Source organism: Aquarana catesbeiana, linkage group LG03 (assembly GCF_042186555.1).
Source record: "Aquarana catesbeiana isolate 2022-GZ linkage group LG03, ASM4218655v1, whole genome shotgun sequence".
In the NCBI taxonomy this organism is placed as follows: domain Eukaryota; kingdom Metazoa; phylum Chordata; class Amphibia; order Anura; family Ranidae; genus Aquarana; species Aquarana catesbeiana.
In genome coordinates, this window is record NC_133326.1 from 686,784,316 (window position 1) to 686,807,050 (window position 22,735).

At 46.0% G+C, this 22,735-nt stretch overlaps 1 protein-coding gene across 1 annotated transcript in view; it reads right to left on the bottom strand.

The window, feature by feature from the left end:
- Positions 1 to 546: 546 nt before the first annotated feature.
- Positions 547 to 22,735, bottom strand: part of LOC141133560 (vitelline membrane outer layer protein 1-like) — a 104,509-nt gene continuing 82,320 nt past the window's right edge. Inside the window, exon 3 of the mRNA XM_073623020.1 lies at positions 547 to 956. Coding sequence (XP_073479121.1) covers positions 668 to 956 — 289 coding nt within the window. The 3' untranslated portion in view covers positions 547 to 667. The remainder of the gene's footprint in view (positions 957 to 22,735) is intronic.

The window sequence follows — 22,735 nt, forward strand, 5'->3', positions numbered from 1 at the left end:
GTTTGTGAAGGGGAATCTCACTGGTCAAAGACCAATGTGTGTGTGAAGAGGGATCTCACTGGGGAAGGACCGACATGTGTGCTGGAGGTATGATGTCACTGTTGGAGAATGCTCTGCATTCAAAACGGCAGACAAAAGCCACCAGTGACACATGGCAAATGAAATTAGAACTTATGCATTATATCAGTAAGGATGAGAGAGAATGATGTGGTCCAAGGCACCATAAGTAATTAGCCTCCATCCCAAATTTGAACAAAAAGAGAGAAAGTTTGGTCGGCGGGACTTTGAATGAGGCCAATCGCTATATAGAGTAAGCAATACTGTGTTTTATATCCCACATGCTTTCTCTATATAGTGATTGGCCTCATTCAAAGTCCCGCTGACCAAATTTTCTCTCTTTTTATATGAGTAAGGATATTCCATTCCCAGTGTTATATTTGTATTAAACTTTTACTCGTACCCTTGAAGTTCTCTTTATGCTATGTGATACGTATTTATCGTAATGTATCCCAACACATTTATCGTATTTAAACACAACACAACACATTGACCATCTCATCTGATTTCTTTATTAAAGTATTATTTATTTAAAACTATAGCATGAATCATTTTATTTCAAGCTAATCTTCATATTACTCTTCTTATTTCATTTCTTTTGATCCTCATTTTAACAGCATCTGAAAACGACATCATTCAGGGCCGTGTCATCTCCTCTTCCTTGGTCAGGCTCCACAAGGGTTCTGATGCCACAGATTCCAGATTGGCACATGTCACTCCAATTTCCGAATGTTCCCCATTTTCCACCATAACCTGTCAGGATATTATTATCAGAGCATTGGAACATGATATTGTTGGCTGCAGTATCGTCACCATCGCCCTGGGGCCGCTCAACTTGCAGAGCAAATCTGACAAGAAACCCAGAGGGACACCACTGAATACCAGTCCATCTTCCCCATCTGTAATAGAAAACCAATAATCTCATTACTGGTCTATGGAGATCTGCTTATTTTGCACTGCAGCAATACTAGGCAATTGGCTTTACATTTAAACTTTGACTATGCACTGAGATGCTCACAGCCACTGGTTATACGCATCTTCCCTTTCACTGTTCTGCTACTCTGAAAATGAGAACACCAATGTAAGCTTCAAGTCAATCTAAGGACTGTATTGCATGGGAAAATCACAAGTTCGCTTTTAAAGTGGTTGTAAACCCTTACAGACCACTTTGTGCTACAGGCAAGCCTATAATAAGGCTTCCCTGTAGCTACCCAGGATATCTCCTAAACCTGGTTTAGGAGATATCCCCTGTATTTGCATGTGCCAATGTCATTGGCACATGCGCACTGACACAAACTGAAGCAACGGCACGTATGTGCCGTTGCTTCAGTGAGTGTGCCGTTACCATCTGCGGGAGTGACGTCATTGCGGCTCTGGCCAATCATAGCGCCAGGGCTGCATTACCCGGAAGTAACCCCTGGGTGTGATGTCGGCCGCCGGAGCGGTGTACGGGCACCGCATCGAGGGCTTTGATCTCAGGTGAGTATTACATAATGGGCTAGCATGCTATGCATACTAGCTCATTATGCCTTTGTCTTGGAGGTGTTAGTTTTTTTTTTTCAAAGTGGGTTTACACCCATTTTAACCACTTCAATACCAGACACTTTCCCCCCTTCCTGCCCAGGACAATTTTCAGCTTTCAGTGCTGTCACACTTTGAATGACAATTGTGCGGTCATGCTACACTGTACCCAAACTAAATTGTTATCTTTTTCTTCACACAAATAGAGCCTTCTTTTGGTGGTATTTGATCACCTCTGCGGTTTTTATTGCTTGCTAAACAAACTAAAAAAGACAGAAATTTTTGGAAAAAAAAAAGTTTTTCTTCGTTTGTTATAAAATTTTGTTTTCTCCTTCACTGACGGCACTGATAAGGCTGCACTTATAGGCACTGATGAGGCGGCACAGATGGGCACTGATGAGGTGGCACTAATATGTAGAATTGATGGGCACTGATAAGCGGCACTGATATGCAGCATTGATGGGCACCGATAGGCTACACTGATATGCAGCACTGATGGGCACTGATAGATGGCACTGGATAGGCAGCACCGATTGGCATCTGATTGGTACTGACAGGCATTACTGATGGAGCACTGATTGGCACATTTATAGGCACTGACAGGCGTTACTGATGGGGCACAGACTGGCAGCTGATGGGCACTGATTGGCAACTGATGAGCACCTCTCATGGGGGCTGCACTGATAATCAATGTGCTGATTATCAGCACAGACCCCCCCTCTGACTGGGAGAGCCGATGATCGTCTTTCCCTGTCAGCGCAACTCAGGAAAGCCATTTACCGGCACTTCCTGGTTCACACTGAGATCAGCTGTGATTGGTCAGGAGACAGGAGAAAATGGAAGAGACTGTCAGTATTGTGTGGATTGCGAGGAGGCAATCAGTGTTAAGGATTGCAGGAAGGCAATCGGTATAGTGAAATGTTGTGTCACAGCAGAGAATGGCTGCTCTACACAGTGAGGATTACTCCCAGTGCAGAAGTATTGCCGAGTGGTGGCAGTGAAAGAGTTAATATGTGGTGCGGGAGTGAGAGCACCAGTGAAGTTTGCCCAACTGACGAGTGATTACTGAAGCTGCCGGTAATAGTTACGATCGTCCAGATGGGCTAACTGAGCTGCAAAGCAGGCTACTAATGGACAATGGAGTACGGTTGATGCTCCAGGGCTATTTAGCATTGTGCAACAAGGTCAAGATGGAATACATTAGACTGGTATGTGGCAGATGCCAGGTCACAATCAAGTTGTGAGCCTAGGGATGGTGTGGTCACTGTGGCAAGATGCTGCTGAAACTATTGCCCAGCGATCGACAGCCCAGTGTCCTGCTAGTAAACTGGTAGACAGGCTACAGTACAGATATGCTGGATCCTATCTACAAAGCCCTCAGAGGTAGCGTTGAGCAACCATTGGGGGTGGGACCAGTGGTATTCACTCAGACAACTTTGGCAGAGGAGTGAAACACTCATCTCTACATTCCAAGGGTCACCACCTGTAAGAGTGGGGGTGGAAGCTGCTACAGTTATCCAGGCAGAGGATGAGCTGATTGTAGTGGAGAAGCCTATGACCAGTGCAGCTATCTGGGCAGAGGACCAGTTGGCTGTGGTAATGACGCCTGTGATTAGCAGAACCCAAAGGCTGGACTCTACCAGGTCATCAGGTGAGGAGGGCCTAGGGGTTTTGATCCGGGGTCACCCAAATTTGAGAATGTGTTTTGGTCAGTGGAAGAGAACATCGGTGACTGGTTATTAGTCGTGGAGACCGAATGGGACTGGAGACTCAGAGATGCCACTGATAATGGCTCTTAGGCCTCTGATTGGGATTTTGCAGAGAGGGAACACATTGCCCAACTAATGCAATGTGCTGATGGTCTCCATCTTAGCAGGGAACACAAAGAGAGGAGGATTGATCTGTCCCTACCCTGTACTATTGCTAGAGTTTGGACAAGATTAGGCCTACAGCCAACTTATAAGAAGGGCAAAAAGCCCCTACAGTCTTCCAGGGAAGAGGAATCCTGATGAGCTGCCAGATTCTGCCATTTCTTACACATTGTACAGAGATGAGTGGCTCTTGAATACTGTTACAACTTCCCTTATGTGCCTAGGGAAGTCATGGAAGATTTTAAAGTCCAAACAATCTGCCTGGTGTGAAGGGAAAGTTTGGGACTTCATGCATGTGCCTAAGCCCTATCATAACCAGACCATAGCTTTCCACAATAAGAAGCCTACCCAAGGGGAGGAAACTCGTGAAGTTTCTTTGTTCTCAAGTTGTTACGTGGACTGAACTGTTCCCCAACATGGGGGGAGACTCGTGCTATTTCCCCAGGAGAAGACTTCTGCCGCTCAACTACCTGAGCTGTTGCCTTAGTGGCAGGTAATGGCTCATTGAAGGAGAATCTCAGCAAGTCTTTACATTCTTCTGTGTAGGGGAAGGATCTCTTTGTCAAGTTGCTCTATATTCTGAAGAAGGAGAGGGCACCTGCAAGTGTCAGCTGAGCTGAGGTCAATATATTCTGCTTTGGGTTTATGGACTTTGGTTAGAAGAGCCAGAACCTACACCAGTGGCGGAACTATCAGAGTCGCAACAGTTGTCCCCGCGACTGGGCCCTGCTGTTCCACCACTGTGGGGGGCCCCAGGAAGGCCAAATAGTGCTTGGGTTTTGACAGATTCGGGGGTGGGGCGGCCCCGTGGTGAAGTTTCAAGGAGGAGGAGGATAGGTCAGCGCACACCAATCCTGCAGAACATCTGCAGAGTCACACTCTGGCTGGCCTGGTCGGGACATTTCCCCCTCAGCTCTCCCTCAGCTGGAGCCCGTCCCCCTGCCAAGCTAATGTCTCCATTGCCGGAGTCACTTTGTTGAAGTTTGCCCATATACAGAGTGGAGTTGGTCTTCAACAAAATGGTGCCCAAAACCCACAACTATGGGATAAATGTTGTTTGTGAATGAAATAAACTACACTGAATAGGCGGGTGATATGAATAGGGGGAGTGGGAGAGCCGGGAGCAGAACAGAAAAGGATCAAAGATCAAAGCCAAGGTCTGCCTGAGCCTGTCCTGCACCTGAGCAATGGAGGTGGTGAAGTCAGTTTGACAGCTCCAGAAAGGCCACACAGAGTCTATGGGGGGGGTCACCAGAGTCCCCCCTCCACATCATAGCCTTTTACATCAAAGTCTGAAGGATTCCCTGACAGTGCAAGGTAGAACTCTGCAGGCCCTAATGTAAAGAGGAACTATGTTGTAAAGGGGAATGCTGCGGACCATAATGCAAAAGGGGAATGCTGTAGACTCTGATGAAACGGGAGGAGCCATCTTACATCAGAGTTTCCCTTTACACTTGAGTTCGCAGCATTCTCCTTTACATAAGAGTTCCCCTTTACATCAAGGCCTACAGAGTTCTACCTTACACTGTAAGGGGGAACCCTGCGGACTCTGGTGTGAAGGGGAACTCTGATGTAAAGGGGAATACTGCAGACCATGATGTAAGGGGGACCATGGTCACCAGAGCCCTGCTTACATCAGAGTCTACAGCGTTCCCCTTTACATCATGGTCCACCACATTTCCCTTTACATCAGAGTTCCCCTTTACATCAGGATCCACAGAGCTCTCCTCTTCATCAGGGTACACTGTAAGGGGGAACCCTGCGGATTCTGGTGGAAGGGAGAACTTTGTGGACTGTGATGTAAAGGGAATTATGGAATCTGATCTAAAGGGGAACGCTGCAGACCCTGATCTAAAGGGGAACTCTGCAGATCCTGATGTAAAGGGGAACTCTGAAGTAAAGGGGAATGCTACAGACCATGATGTAAGGGAGAGCTCTGATGTAAAGGGGAACGCTACGGACTGTGGTGTAAGGGTGGGGGTGTTGGGGGGCCCTTCATGGTTTCTTGCACCAGGGCCCTGAAGGTTCTAGTTACACCTCTGACCCACACGCCTTTGAAGAACACTTCTACTGTTTCTATTTTGCTAAGTATCCCTGGCTAGGGAGTTTTACTGCATACAGGTAGCAGGCATTGTACATATGTAGATATTTAGATAGGTTAGATAAGATAGTTTGTCTGTTTCTGCTTTATTTTTCAGGGCTCTGTAGGACTTTATATGGCAAGAGTCAGCTTAATTTTATGTTACTGATGTAAAGTGATATTACTATAGGTGCGCCTAATGCTCACTAAGGGCTTATGGTATACTTAGGTGGTATGGTACTAGCTAAGGGTAGGATATAGTTTTTGAGTAGGAATATCTGATTAAGTGATTGTGATCTATAGACTCTAAGGTAAACTGTACAGGATATATAATAGCACATAATAGCTTTTGTGATTCTGTGATTTTCTGGGGGGTTATCCCCATGGGGATATTTCTTCAACAACTGTATTATTTGTAGGATGTATATATAAGATTGTAGAATGTATGTACTAACTCTGTTTTCTTGTAGGTGAATACTGTGATACTTTGGCTGAAGTATTAACCTTTAACTTTTGAATGTGTATATTGGTTAATTTAGTCAGGGATTTAGTTAAGATAAGCTGAAAATATTAATGTAAAACTTTCTGGATAGAGAAATGTGTATATTTAAATTACATTTATTAGTATGTCACCCCAACACTTCTTATATTTTTGGCGGGGTGCACTCTGCTAATACTTCAGATACTAATACGTTTATTTATTAGTGGTAGAGCTCTACCAGATAGACTTTATAAATGTAATGTACTTACTTGCTGAATGAAAAAGGAAAACTTTGCAGCTAATGTGAAAGGAGCCTCACATTAAAAGAGTGCCAAACTGCACTATGATTTGCGCATGGAAAACATTGTTCAATGCACCTCTATTACAACACCATTATCAGGAGATAGTACTGGCCATAAAGGCTGACTCTGTAAGTAGAACATGATGACATCACTGCAAGGACCTGCCCAATGTACATTTCTTATGTGGACTTCTTCAGAGACACATAGGTAACAGGAATCATCATGTTTTAAGCAGGTTACATTTACAAAGAAGGAGCAATAAAATAAAAGAAATGCCCATTGAATGTCATCAGCAGCGGGTCATAATGACTTTCAAAAGAGCTTTCAATAACACAATAACCTACCAATACTTTATACCATAATCATAAATTGATTGTCATACATATAGTTACATAGTTACATACAGTATCTCACAAAAGTGAGTACACCCCTCACATTTTCGTAAATATTTTATTATATCTTTTTATGTGACAACACTGAAGAAATTATACTTTGCTACAATGTAAAGTAGTGAGTGTACAGCTTGTATAACAGTGTAAATTTGCTGTCCCCTCAAAATAACTCACACAGCCATAAATGTCTAAATCACTGGCAACAAAAGCGAAATGGCCCAATTAGCCATTTTCCCTCCCCAGTTTCATGTGACTCGTTAGTATTACAAGGTCTCAGGCGTGTTACATTTTGGTGTTATCGCTCTCTCTCTCATTACTGGTCACTGGAAGTTCAACATGGCACCTCATGGCAAAGAACTCTGAGGATCTGAAAAAAAAAAAAATTGTTGCTCTACATAAAGATGGCCTAGGCTATAAGAAGATTGCCAAGACCCTGAAACTGAGCTGCAGCATGGTGACCAAGACCATACAGAAGTTTAACAGGACAGGTTCCACTCAGAACAGGCCTCGCCATGGTCGACCAAAGGAGTTGAGTGCATGTGCTCAGCGTCATATCCAGAGGTTGTCTTTGGGAAATAGACGTATGAGTGCTGCCAGCATTGCTGCATAGGTTGAAGGGGTGGGGGGGTCAGCCTGTCAGTGATCAGACCATACGCCACACACTGCATCAAATTGGTCTGCATGGCTGTCATCCCAGAAGGAAGCCTCTTCTAAAGATGATGCACAAGAAAGCCCGCAAACAGTTTGCTGAAGACAAGCAGACTAAGGACATGGATTACTGGAACCATGTCCCGTGGTCTGATGAGACCAAGATAAACGTATTTGGTTCAGATGGTGTCAAGCGTGTGTGGCGGCAACCAGGTGAGGAGTAGGGATGAGCTGAACACCCCCCGGTTCGGTTCGCACCAGAACCTGCGAACGGACTGAAAATTTGCACGAACGTTAGAACCCAATTGACGTCTATGGGACTCGAACGTTCTAAATCAAAAGTGCTAATTTTAAAGGCTAATTTGCATGGTATTGTCCTAAATAGGGTTTGGGGACCCGGGTCCTGCCCCAGGGGACGTATATCAATGCAAAAAAAACTTTTAAAAACGTCCGTTTTTTTCGGGAGCAGTGATTTTAATGATGCTTAAAGTAAAAAAAAAAAAAAGTGAAATATTCCTTTAAATATCATACCTGGGGGGTGTCTATAGTATGCCTGTAAAGTGGCGCATGTTTCCCGTGCTTAGAACAGTCCCTGCATAAAATGACATTTTTAAAGGAATAAAAGTAATTTAAAACTGCTTGCGGCTTTAATGTAATGTCAGGTTCTGGCAATATGGATGAAAATCAGTGAGACAAACGGCATTGGTACCCCCCAGTCCATTACCAGGCCCTTTGGGTCTTGTATGGATATTAAGGGGAATCCCACACCCAAATTAAAAAAAAGGAAAGGTGCAGGGCCCCCAGGCCCTATATACTCTGAACAGCAGTATACAGGCGGTGCAAACAAGACAGGGGCTGTAGGTTTGGTGTTAAGTAGAATCTGTTTGTAATTTTGAACTGGTACATTTTTAACGTGTTTAGCTCCAGCCAAAAAATCTATTTTAAGCTTTTTGGAAAACAGGGAAGGGTTATCACCCCTGTGACATTTATTTTGCTGTCTGTGCTCCTCTTCAGAAGATTACACCTCACTTTCTGTCCCAATGACAAATGTTTTTTGAAAATTTGGGGTTTTTAGTGAAACAAGGATTGGTGATAAAGCATCAGTGGAAAGGAGAAATGTGTTTCCCATATTAACTCTTACAGGAGAGAATTTCCCTTCCTAGGGGTAGATTTCATCTCACTTCCTGTTGTCTCCTTCCGTTTGCAAATAGGAGTTATTTGTAAGTTGGATGTTTGAAAGTAGGGGCATGCCCTATATACTCTGCAGAAATGTGGGTCTTGTGTGTTGGTGTTGCCAGAACACTGTAAGCCCTCACAGGGCCCTGCTGTGAAATATTAGATCAAGAATTGTAATTACATGCCCCTGTTGAACAGGGGCAGAAAAATTTGGCCTTTGGTGGTGGTGCTGGTGCCACAACACTGTAAGTCCTCACAGTTACCCTTGGTGGGTGCAGAAACGGGCCCTGCTGTGAAATATTAGATCAAGAATTCTAATTACATGTCCCTGTTGAACAGGGGCAGAAAAATTTGGCCTTAGGCACTGGTGCCACAACACTGCAACCCCTCACGGATACTCTAGTTGGATCGCAGTAACGAGCCCTGCTGCAAAGTATTGCTTCAAAAAGTGTAATTACATGCCCCTGTTAAACAGGGGCTGAAAAATTGGGCCTTAGGCACTGGTGGTGGCACCCAGAACCAAAAATGTTCTTACAAGCTATCAGGATGAGCATTGAGGAGGAAGAGGATAATTACTCAGCATAACAGGATAGTCACTCAGCATCAGCATAGACAGTCTTGAAGGGATCTGACATTTCAAAAAAAATTATTCGGTTACATCAGCATCAGGTGCTTGGTAGCTGGTGGTGATCCAATTCTGATTCATTTTTATGAAGTTCAGTCGATCGACTGAGTCAGTGGACAGACGCACCCTGTGATCGGTTACAAAGCCTCCAGCAGCACTGAATGTGCGTTCCGAAAGAACGCTGGATGCAGGACAGGCCAGTTGCTCAATTGCATACTGTGCAAGCTCTGGCCAGTGATCCATCCTCAAGACCCAGTAACCCAGAGGATTTTCGGTGGGAAAGGTGTCCAAGTCAGATTTTGCCCCTAGGTATTCCTGCACCATGTAAAACAGACGCTGGCGATGGTTGCTGGAACTGATTATACCTTAGGGCTGCGAACTAAAAAATTGTCTGAACGCATCGGTCAGATGGCCACCTTCTCCATCGCTCCTTCTTTGACTGACTGAGCCTCAGCAACCCGTTGTCCAGGAACAGGAGTTTGTAACCTCCCAGTCTCTGGGAACGCTTTGCACAGACCTTTCTGCAAGGCCTCCCGAAGAGGTTTCATCCTCTGCTCCCTCTGTGACGGCAAGATAAGGTCCGCAACCTTACCCTTGTAACGTGGATCAAGGAGGGTTGCCAGCCAGTATTGATTCCTCTCCTTGATACCACGAATACAAGGATCCTTCCGCAGGCTTTGCAGGATCAGGGAGGCCATGCAGCGTAGGTTTGCTGAGGCATTCAGTCCGGAGTCCTCTGGGTCACTAAGGACGACATGATCCGCAGCCACCTCCTCCCAGCCACGTACAAGTCCATGGGTTTCTTGGGACTGTAAATGATCCCTTAAAGACTGCTGCTGATGCTGAGTGCCAGGCTCCACCTCCATGCTGACACTCCTCCTCCTCCTCCTCGTCCTCTTCGTGTGTGATCGGCAGGCACGCAGGAACACTGTCTGGATAAAGGGGGCCTTGAGAGCTAAGGAAGTCCTCCTCTTCCTGCCTCTGTTCTGCCTCAAGTGCCCTGTCCATTATCTTACGCAGCGTGTGCTCCAACAGGTGGACAAGGGGGACAATGTCACTGATGCATGCTCTGTCACTGCTCACCATCCTCGTGGCCTCCTCAAATGGTGACAGGACAGTGCATGCATCCCTGATCATGGCCCACTGCCGTGGGGAAAAAAAAAACAAGCTCACCTGACCCTGCCCTGGTGCCATAGTCGCACAGGTACTCATTGATGGCCCTCTGCTGCATGTGCAGCCGCTGCAGCATGGCCAACGGTGAGTTCCACCTGGTGAGCATGTCACAGATTAGGCGGTTCTTGGGCAGGTTAAATTCCTTTTAGAGGTCTGCCAGCAGAACACTGGCATTATATGACCGGCGGAAATGCACACAGACTTTTCTGGCCTGCCTCAGGACAACCTGTAAGCAAGGGTACCTACCCAAGAACCGCTGCACCACCTAGTTAAGGACGTGAGCCAAACAGGGCACATGGGTCATTTGTTCCTGTCGGAGGGCGGAGAGGAGGTTGGTGCCATTGTCGCAAACCACCATTCCTGCCTTAAGTTGGCGTGGCGTCAACCACCTCTGAACCTCCCTCTGCAGAGCTGACATAATCTCTGCCCCAGTGTGGCTCCTGTCCCCCAAGCACACCAGCTCAAGCACCGCATGGCATCTTTTGGCCTGTGTACTTGCGTAGCCCCTTAAACGTCTACGGAGCACCGCTGGTTCCGAGGACAAAGCACAGGAAGAGGCCATGGAGGAAGAAGAAGGAGGGGGTGGAGGAGAGAAGTGTGTCGAAGAAGTGGCATTTTGGAGGCGTGGTGGTGGAACAACCTCCAACACTACTGCACCTTGTCCTGCATCCTTCCCAGCTGCCAGCAGAGTCACCCAATGCGCTGTGAAACTTAGGTAACATCCCTGTCCCTGCCTGCTGGACCATAAATCAGCGGTAATATGCACCTTACTGCTGACCGCCCTGTCCAACGAGGCCAAGACATTGCCTTCCACATGCTGGTAGAGAGCCGGAATCGCCTTCCGTGAGAAAAAGTTGCATTTGGGAACCTGCCACTGAGGAACCGCACATTCCACAAACTCACGGAAGGGGGCAGAGTCTACCAACTGAAAAGGTAGCAGTTGAAGTGCTAGCAATTTTGCCAAGCTAGCATTCAACCGCTGGGCATGTGGATGGCTGGGAGCGAACTTCTTTCTGTGGTGCAGCAGCTGAGGCAGGGAAATTTGCCTGGTACAATCTGACATCAGTGTACCGATAGCAGATTGCCCGCAAGTACTTGGCTGTGACACACTTAATTCTACACCTTCGTTCCTCTCAGTGCAGGTCTCAGAGAGGACTGAAGGTATAGTGGGGTTGGAGATCCCAGCTGATGAGGAGCAAGGAGAGGTCCGCTTTGTTCTTTGGTGTGGGTCTTTTAGGTACGCTTGCCAAAGAACTGCATGGCAGGTCAATATATGTCTTTTCAAGCATGTGGTGCCCAAGCGGGAGATGTTTTGGCCACGCGAGATACGCTTGAGACATATGTTGCAAATAGCAGTGGTGCGATCTGATGCACTCATCTCAAAAAAGGCCCACACCAAAGAACTTTTGTAATAACACGCAAAGACAGCAGCGCCCTGCAAATGTGAAGCTCTGCGGTGTGATGCAGTCAGTGTGCTGCCCTTAGGCTGGCCCCTGGAGGGCACCCTGCCTCGTTGGTGATGTGCCTCCTCCTCCTCTCTCCTATCAGGCACCCACGTGGAGTCAGTGACTTCATCATCCCCTCCCTCCTCATCACTGGAGCAAACCTGGCAGTATGCTGCAGCAGGGGGAACATGACTGCCAGATTGCTGTCATTCTTGGGCACCCCCTCTGTCTGGGCATACGTTACTGCCTTTCTCTAGCTGAGTACCATCATCGGAGCCTTCAAAACGCTGGGCATCCTCCTGGAGCATGTACCCAACACTGTGGTCAAACAGTTTGAGGGACTCCTCAGGAGGACATGGTGGGGCTAGGGAAGGAGTCACTGATGCCATTGAGCCAAGGGAAGAGGCCGCGTTGGCAGCTGCTTTGCCAGACAAAGTACCCTGAGCATGGGTGAGAGGATGAGGAGGATGGCTTGGACATCCACTCGACCAAGTCTTCCACATGTTGCGGCTCAACATGGCCAGCTGCCGAAAAAAAAAGTCCAAGCGTGTCCCACGGCCACGTGCTAATGAGGATGCACCGTGTCCACGACCAGCACTGTTGCCTCTAGACACAGAGCTTGTCTGTCTCTCCTTGTTGGCCTGCAGAGAATAGAATAGGATAGGATAGGATAGGATAGATATCTCTATCGATTATACTGCAGCTAGCAGAATCAACTGCCTGCCTGTAGTATTATTAGTATGATAACACCTGCACTTGTCTTCAGGTAGCTATACTGTAGGTGCAACTGTGCAGGGTACACAGTACAGTAACTGGAAATACATCAAGAGCCTACACAAGCACCTGGCTGCAGGTAGCTATACTGTAGGTGAGACTGTGCAGGGTACACAGTACAGTAACTGGAAATACGGTAAAAACACCTGTCTGCCTGTCAGTATATTAGGAAGAGAAGAACAGGATCTAGCTAAACTGAATATAGTGTGTATGTATACACATACACACACACACACACCACCTGGGATGCATATATATATATATATACACACACACAATACACTGTAACTGCAGCTAACTGACTCGACCTGCCTACTCTATCTAACTCAAATCAAATGACACTGTCTCTCTCTCTCTCTATCTCTGTCTGAACGCCGGAACACACTACACAGGGCCGCCGTGCAGGCTGCCTTAAATAGTGTGGGGCATGTACTAAACCCCCTGAGCCATAATTGGCCAAAGCCTCCTTGGCTTTGGCCAATTATGGCTCTGTTCAGACAGCGCTGTGATTGGCCAAGCATGCGGGTCATAGTGCATGCTTGGCCAATCATCAGCCAGCAATGCAATGCGATGCCGCAGTGAATTATGGGCCGTGACGCGCCACTCGAATTTGGCGCGAACGGCCCATATCATTCGTAATTCGGCGAACGACCGAACACACGATGTTCGAGTCGAACATGGGTTGAACACGAAGCTCATCCCTAGTGAGGAGTACAAAGACAAGTGTGTCTTGCCTACAGTCAAGCATGTTGGTGGGAGTGTCATGGTCTGGGACTGCATGAGTTCTGCCGGAACTGGGGAGCTGCAGTTCATTGAGGGAACCATGAATGCCCACATTTACTGTGACATACTGAAGCACAGCATGATCCCCTCCCTTCAGAGACTAGGCCGCAGGGCAGTATTCCAACATGATAACGACCCCAAACACACCTCCAAGATGACCACTGCCTTGGTAAAGAAGCTGAGGGTAAAGGTGATGGACTGGCCAAGCATGTCTCCAGACCTAAACCCTATTGAGCATCTGTGGGGCTTCCTCAAACGAAAGGTGGAGGAGCGCAAGGTCTCTAACATGCAGCAGATCTGTGATGTCGTCATGGAGGAGTGGAAGAGAACTCCAATGGCAACCTGTGAGGCTCTGGTGAACTCCATGCCCAAGAGAGTTAAGGCAGTGCTGAAAAAAAGGTGGCCACAAAAAATATTGACACTTTGGGCCCAATTTGGAGATTTACACTTAGTGGTGTACTCACTTTTGTTGCCAGCGGTTAAGACTTGGCTGTGTTTTAAGTTTATTTGATGGGACAGAAAATTTACACTGTTATACAAGCTGTACACTCACTACTTTACATTGTAGCAAAGTGTAATTTCTTCAGTGTTGTCACATGAAAACATATAATAAAATATTTACAAAAATGTGAGGGATGTACTCACTTTTGTGAGATACTGTAGTAGGCAAGGTTGAAAAAAGACACAAGTCCATCAGGTCCAACCTATGTGTGTGATTTTATGTCAGTATTACATTGAATATACCTGTATGTTGTGGTCGTTCAGGTGCTTATCTAATAGTTTTTAAAATTATCGATGCTTGCCGCTGAAACCACTGCCTGTGGAAGGGAATTCCACATCCCAACTACTCTCACAGTAAAGAACCCAGTTTAAGGTTAAACTGTTTTTCTTCTAATTTTAGTGAATGGCAGCGTGTCTTATTAAATTCCCTTACGCAGAAAAGTTTTATCCCTATTGTGGGGTCACCAATACTACTAGTATTTGTACATTGAAATTATATCCCCTCTTAAGCGTCTCTTCTCCAGAGAGAACAAGTTCATTGCTCGTAACCTTTCCTAATAACTAATGTCCTCTAGACCCTTTATTAGTTTTGTTGCCCTTCTCTGGACTCTACAGGTTCCATCCCTCCTGAGGACTGGTGCCCAGAACTGGACAGCATACTCCAGGTACGGCCGGACCAGAGTCTTTTCCATCCTAGATTCCCCCATAGGTTCTCCCCCCAGTGAGTAGATTGAATTCATTATTTTGACACCCAAATGCATTTTACATTTTTCCGCATTAAACCTAATTTGCCATGTAGTTGCCCACCCCATTAATTTGTTTGGATCTTCTTGCAAGGTTTCCACATCCTGTGGAGAAGTTATTGAGCTGATTAGCTTAGTATCGTCCGCAAATACAGAACTGTTTACCCCATCCTCCAGGTCGTTTATAAACAAATTAAATAGGATTGGTCCCAGGACAGAACCCTGGGGGACCCCAGATTCCACCCCTGCCCATTCCGAGTACTCCCCATTTATCACTACCCACTGAACTCGCCTCTGTAGCCAGTTTTCAATCCATGTAATCACCCTATGGTCCATGCCAACTGACCTTACTTTGTACAGTAAACGTTTATGGGGAACTTTATCAAAAGTTATTGCAAAAATCCAGATACACCACGTCTACGGGCCTTCCTTTATCTAGATGGCAGCTCACCTCCTCATTGAAGGTTAATAGATTGGTTTGGCAAGAATGATTCTTCATGAATCCATGCTGATTACTGCTAATGATACAGTTGTGATTGCTAAAATCTTGTATATAGTCCCTTATCATCCCCTCCAAGAGCTTGCATACAATTGATGTTAGGCTAACTGGTCTGTAATTCCCAGGGATGTATCTTGGCCCTTTTTTAAATAGTGGTCCTACATTGGCTTTTGTCCAATCAGCTGGTACCATTACAGTCAGTAGGCTGTTCGTAAAAATTTGGAACAATGGTCTGGCAATTACTTGATTGAGTTCCTTAAGGACCCTCGGGTGCAAGCCACCTTTGTTCCGGTGACCTATTAATGTTATGTTTTTCAAGTCTAATTCTGTCCTCTGTTAGCTATGAGGGTGCTTCCTGTGACATGCCATGAGGAAAAACCTTGCAGTTTTGATTACTGAAGCCCCCCCGATTCCCTCGTGAAGACTGAGAAGAATTATTATTATTATTATTATTATTATTCAGGATTTATATAGCGCCAACAGTTTACGCAGCGCTTTACAATATAAAAGGGAGACAATACAGTTATAATATAATACAATACAATACAATAGGATTAAGAGGGCCCTGCTCAGAAGAGCTTACAATCTAATAGGGTGGGGCAGGTGGTACAAAAGGTTGTAACTGTGGGGAATGAGCTGGTGGAAGTGGTAGGAGATTAGTTGGAGACGTGATAGGCTTTCCTGAAGAGATGAGTTTTCAGGGATTGCCTGAAGGTAGCAAGAGTAGGGGCTAGCCGGATAGATGGAGGTAGCGAGTTCCAGAGGATGGGAGAGGCTCTGGAGAAATCCTGGAGACGAGCATGGGAGGAGGAGATGAGAGAGCTTGAAAGCAGGAGGTCTTGAGAAGAGCGGAGAGGACGATTTGGGTGATATTTGGAGACAAGATTAGTGATGTAGCTTGGGGCAGAGTTGTGAATGGCTTTGTATGTTGTGGTTAGAATTTTGAATTTAATTCGCTGGGTGATTGGGAGCCAGTGTAGGGATTGAAGTAGAGGGTTGGCAGACACTGAGCGGTTGGTAAGGTGGATAAGTCTGGCAGCAGCATTCATGATAGACTGAAGAGGGGATAGCCTATGGAGCGGTAGGCCAATGAGAAGGGAGTTGCAATAGTCAAGGCGAGAGATAACAAGGGAGTGAATGAGGAGCTTGGTGGTTTCATTTGTTAAAAAAGGGCGAATTTTAGAGATGTTACGGAGGTGAATTCTACAAACTTTTGACAATGATTGGATTTGAGGCTGAAATGACAAGTCGGAGTCTAGGATTACACCTAGTACCCTGGCGTGAGGGGAGGGACTGATGGTTGCATTCAATACCTTCGCCCTCTCTCCATCCTTTGTAACCAGATTCCCACCTTCATTCTTTATGGGACCAATATGATCTCACCTCCCTTTCTTACTATTTATGTACTTAAAGAATTTCTTGATATTTTTCTTACTCTCCTCCGATATGTGCCTTTCGTGTTCTATCTTAGCCGAAAACAGAATTGGGAAGCGCAGATCCAGGAGGTGGTAAGGAATCAATTGGAGATGGAATCCATGTGAAATTTAAAACAATTTATTGCTGATAAAACATGTAACCAATACACAGTATAAATGGGAAAAATCGTCAGATTGGCCAAACTCACTGTGATAGTGCCAGCAATGGAGCAAAAAAGATGGTGGAGAAATGGCTGTCCCGCTTCCGTGAGGGCTGTGGACAAAGGGGGCTGCAGGCCAAAAATGGGAAGCCTGAAAACACATTCCAACAGCTGGGAGCGGTGACCATAACCAAAGCTGGACTACATCAGGGAGGGGAAAGGCTGGGTCCAGATCCAGGAAGCACGATCACCGTATGACCAGAGTGGAAAATGGCACTGCAGAGGCAGGTGAGACCAGAGATGGATGCTGGAGGGGCAGCGGGTATGAGGCTGAGCTGCAAGGTGTCCGGACACCACAGGACTCCTCCCTGGCCACGTCACACGCTCTGACCGCAGGCAGACATCGGCAAAGCCTGATGGATCAAATGGATCAGCGCAGGAAGTGTGATGAGTATCACAGCATGTGCCGGAGCTTGAGCGGTATACGATTACATGTTTTGGGGTTTAACCCCATCCTCAGATAAGGTTTAACCCCTTCCTCAGCGTGTTATCTGAGGAAGGGGTTAAACGGCTGACAGGTCCCGCTTGGAATTACTATGGGATTATCTTAGCAAGTATAGTCCTACTGCTTTATATGAAAGCGACCGGGCTGCCTTGGAAGGACCGTTGTCCTCTGAGGAATGGGAAGAAGCCTTGAAGACTACAAAGCCTGGCAAAAGCCCGGGGTCGGATGGCTTCTCGGTACAGTATTACAAATGCTATGCAGACCTTCTAGCTCCACGCTTCCTTAAAGCATTTACCACACTCTCATCTACCCCTTGCCCCCCCGGGAACCTTACTAGAAGCGTACATCTCGTGATCCCTAATGCCCTGTACACACGATCGGAAATGCCGCCAGCAAAATACCGATGTGAGCTTTTGGTCGGAAAATGCGACCCTGTGTATGCTCCATCGGGCTTTTGCTGGCGGAATTCCAGCAAGCAAAAAATTGAGAGCAGGTTCTCTATTTTTGGGTCGGAAAAAGTTTTTATCCGAAAAAGCGATCATCTGTATGCAATTCGGACACGCAAAAAATCACGCATGCTCAGAAACAATTCGACGCATGCTTGGAAGCATCGAACTTCATTTTCTCGGCTCGTCATAGTGTTGTACGTCACCGCGTTCTTGACGGTCGAAAGTTCAGAGAACTTGTGTGACCGTGTGTATGCAAGACAAGCTTGAGCGGAATCCTGTCGGAAAAGCCATCATATCTTTTTCCGACCAAAATCCCGATCGTGTGTACGCGGCATAAGGATAACAAAGATCCCACTGATGTAGCCAATTACAGGCCAATTTCACTTTTGAATGTTGATGTAAAGCTTCTCTAAAATTCTGGCAACCCGCTTATCGCACCATGTACCGGCCTGGTTAGGATTAGACCAGATGGGCTTTGTCCCTGGTAGAGAAGCTAGGGACAACACCATCAAAGCCCTGAACCTACATCACTGGCTCACTTTTACTCAGCGGGAAGGGTTTTTCCTGGCTATGGACGCAGAGAAGGATTTCGATAGAGTGGCCTGGGATTATATGGATGCAGTACTCAAGGCTCTTGGATTGGGGAACAATATGCGTACCTTCATTGGATCCCTTTACGTAAATCCAAGAGCAAGAGTCAAGGTCAATGGCCACTTATCGGCGGACGCCTTTCCCATACGGGATGGCACTAGACAAGGGTGTCCTCTTTCGCCCATACTCTATATTCTTACATTGGAACCCCTCTTACGCTGCATACGGGCTAACCCAAATATAAAAGGCATTGAGGTACGTCACATGGAGTACAAGATTGCGGCCTTTGCGGACGACATCTTGCTTTTTCTATCGGCCCAGTTGACATCCCTGCCCAACCTTATGCCAATCCTTGAACAGTTTAACCGTATTTCTAATCTAAAAATCAACTATTCTAAATCATTCACACTGATTGTCTCCCTCCCAAAAAACCTAGTGCAGCAGTGCCAGACGAATTTTCCTTTTAAATGGAAAGCAGATGCCATCATCTATTTGGGTATTCAACTTCCTGGTAAGCTAGCGGCACTTTTCTGTCAGAACTGAAAGGTTTACAACAAGACCTACACAGGTGGGATATGCCCACCCCTCTCTTGGTTTGGAAGGGCCTCTATCCTGAAGATACCCCGCCTGTTGTACAAAATACAGAATACAGACTATCCCGATCCGATTACCGCCCGCCTTTTTTGCGGCCTACAGGAGGATGTGTAGATCCTTCCTTTAGGGAATTAAATCGACACGCGTCGGGTGGGCGAAACTAGTACTACCGAAATTTAAGGGGGGAATTGGCCCCCCGGATCTACAGTGCTACTATTGGGCTGCACATATGACTAGAGTGGTAGATTGGAGGATTTATACCCGTTATAAGGCTTGGGTGAATCTGGAACGAAGGATTTCAGGAACAGAGCTTGGCTCGGTCCCCTGGTTCTTGAAAAAGCCAGTGAGTCCTAACCTTCACACACATTCCCTCATTGGAGCAACTCTCCTTGAATTTGACAGAGTATGTAAAGTACATGCACTGTCAGCCTTGAAATGCTCGATCACCCCCATTAGAAGTAACCCAGACTTCCCCCCCCGGGATTAGACAAAACCTTCCTGGCACAAGAATGGCCATATGCAGAGATGCAAGTAAAAGACTTCTTCCATAGAGGCAAGTTTGCCCGAAAGCAAGACCTGGAAGCTGTGTCGAACACTAAATTTTTTCCCTTCTGGTCTTATCTCCAATTAAAACACTTTTTAGATGATCCAGCAAGAAGAGAAAGATTCACGAAAGCGCCTACAGTATTAAAATCCCTGTGTTCAAGCTCGGCCCCACAGGGACACGTGATCTCGGCGTTATACGCCTCCATGTTTCGTGAACCGTATGCCCTTTTACGCTCAGTTCATGCATTCTGGGAGTCTGTGCTAGACACAGAGATAACAGACGCCAGCTGGGACCGCATTCACTTGTTTATCCACAAAGGTTCTTTGAATGTGAATACGCAGGAAAATGGGTATAAAATCAAAACCAAATAGTACAAGACTCCAGAGCTGCTTCATAGGGTTTTTTCTGACAGTACCTGATCAATGTTGGAGATGCTACCAGGACATAGGTAGCTTTCTACACATTTGGTGGATGTGCCCAATGATCCAACCATTCTGGAAAAAGGTGCATAAAGTGACGAGCTGTCTCTTCGCTCCCCTTGCAATTTGCACCAGCGCAATACCTCCTTCACCTTTCTAAAGTCCCCCCCAAAAAAATACTATATGTCGGTGGCCATGCATATGATCAACGCTGCTAGGCTATGCATTGCGGTGAATTGGAGGTCCACTTTGCCTACTTCAATTAAAGATTTGACTCTGCGTATCAAGCACATAGCTACAATGGAGGAACTGATACACACTGCACAGGACAGAATCTCCAGCTTCTCTGCTACCTGAGAAGTGTGGATCACATATAGAAACTCGCATCAATACCAGGAACTGATACAAATGGCGATCACAATTTGATCCAGATGCGTTGCTGAATACGTTGCTGCATCTGAAATTCCTAGTGGACTCTGTATGAAGTATTATTACGCCCATAGTAGATGGAGGGCGTAGCTGGTGGGCTCCCCACCCCCTCTGTCTGATAGCTTGTGTAGGCGTTGCCTCTCCCTAAACCCCCCCCCCCATCTTCCTATACTTTTTACCTTTCTTCCTTACATCTTCCTATCTAGCTTTCTCTTTCACCTGCTTCTATGTTTCTTTTTCTCTCTTTTCTTCTCTGTGACAGGAGTCACTAATAGGGGCACAGGGTGAATGAGAACCCCACTATGATCTGTGCTAGTCAGACTCAATGCTGTATATGTGTATATATTTAATGTGTGCTGTCTCATTGTGTTATGTACTAGTTGCTGTGCTAGTTTGGGGTGGGGCTGTATTCCAATGTTCTATTGTGTCTGTCTGCCTTGGATATCACAGGATGTGTATCTCTATCAAGGAAGGGGGGATTCCTCCAACAGCTCTCCATGCTGATAAGACTGTTTACTGATGAGAAGTTATACACACCTGACCTGTGTGTCCATTGTCATTGGACAGTTTAACCCGCCCTGTTTTCCAAGGGTGGGGGGGAAGTGTTTTGAAGTAGGATCTGTATAACATGTGTTTGAATAAAGAATCATTCCTGTTTGAACCTCTAGCAACTAACCAGTGAGCCATAATGTGTGCTGTAACCTCTAGCAACCAGTCAGTGAGCGGTAATGATACACTATAACCTCTGGCAACCAATCACAATCGCTGCCTGTTCTGATTCAGTAAGTGGAGTTTGAGTCTAGCTGCTATTTATTGTATGTCTCAGAGCAGGTGGAGAGCAAAACTGCATGGAGGGGGACCCCAAGAAAAATGTTTGCCCAGGGCCCAATCAATATTAAAGACGGCCCTGCGGCATATTAAAATTGGTATTGCGGAATGTACGGATAGACAATCCACCATTTTGGAGAATAGCATTGGTGACCTCTCCAACAGAGAGGCAGTCATAAACATCATAGTTTACACAGAGATTATACCTTATACCATGTGTTCCAAGTTGTGTATATATGTTGATTTATTTTAGCATTGGTATTGGGTGCTTTTTAAAAAAAAAAAAAATATTATATTTTAGCCGATCTTGTCTGCATTTGCCTCTCATCTATAATCTGTGCTTTTGTATTGATGTACCACTGCATAACAAATGGAACTCTATCCTATTTTGCCATTGCACTCTGTATGGACTTTAACCGCTTGCCGACCGCGGTACACAGATGTACATTGGCAGAATGGCACAGGCAGGCAAATGAGCGTACGGGTATGTCCCTTTAGATTTGCCACCTTTCGGGCACGCGCACGCCGCCGGCACCACGGGAGTGTGCCCGCGGGTCCCAGGAACTCGATGTTCTCTGGCGGCCTGCGATTGCGGTGTGGAGAGGTAGAACGGGGAGATACCTATGTAAACAAGGCATTTCCCAGTTCTGCCTTGTCATCGGGAGCAGTGATCGCTGTCATGTCCTAGGTGCCCCCCCCCCAAGTTAGAATCACTCCCTAGGACACACTTAAACCCTTCATCGCCCCCTAGTCGTTAACCCCTTCCCTGCCAGTGTCATTTACACAGTAATCAGTGCATTTTTATAGCACTGATCGCTGTATAAATGACAATGGTCCCAAAATAGTGTCAAAAGTGTCCGATGTGTCCGCCATAATGTCGCAGTCATGATAAAAATCGAATAAAATTTTTTTTTTTATATATTTTTGGGGGATATTTATATTGCTTTTTTTTCAAAATTGTTGCTCTTTTTTTGTTTATAGCGCCAAAAATAAAAAGGACGTCAATTTTGTTTGGGTACAACGTCGCACGACCGCACAATTGTCAGTTAAAGCGACGCAGTGCCGAAGTGCTCTGGTCAGGAAGGGGGTAAAATCTTCCGGGGCTGAAGTGGTTAAATTCTACAATAAAATTTTTATGCTAAAACAAATCCCCCATTAAATGACACTTCCCATCCTTGCCGCTAATCCAAATTGTTATAGGAATTCTGCCTCCTCCTTCTGGTTGGGGGGCCTATAGCATACTCCCAGTATTACTTTCTCCTTAGTTTCATCCCTTTGCAGCTCTACCCATAAGGATTCCACCTCCTCCCTAGCTCTCTTAGTGATGTCATCTCTCACATTCACTTGTACATCATTTTTGATATACAGGCATACCCCTCCCCCTTTTTTTAACCTCTCTATTCCTGCGATATAGGGAATACCCTTGAATGGTTGCCAGCCAATCATGAGAGCTGTTGAATCAAGTCTCTGAAATTCCTACAAAATCTAAATCCTCCTCGAACAACAGTAGCTCTAGTTTTCCCATCTTGTCCGCCAGACTCCTGGCATTGGTGAACATGCCACGTAGTTTAGACCGGTTGCATACTGTATCCTTTTTGGGCGTTCTGAGGTTGCAAATAGGACTTGTTACTATACTAACCTCAGGTTTAGGTGCTTTAGTCAACCTACCACTAATGCCCCAATACTACCCACTGGAATATGTTCCGCGCTGACTCTCTCTACCTCT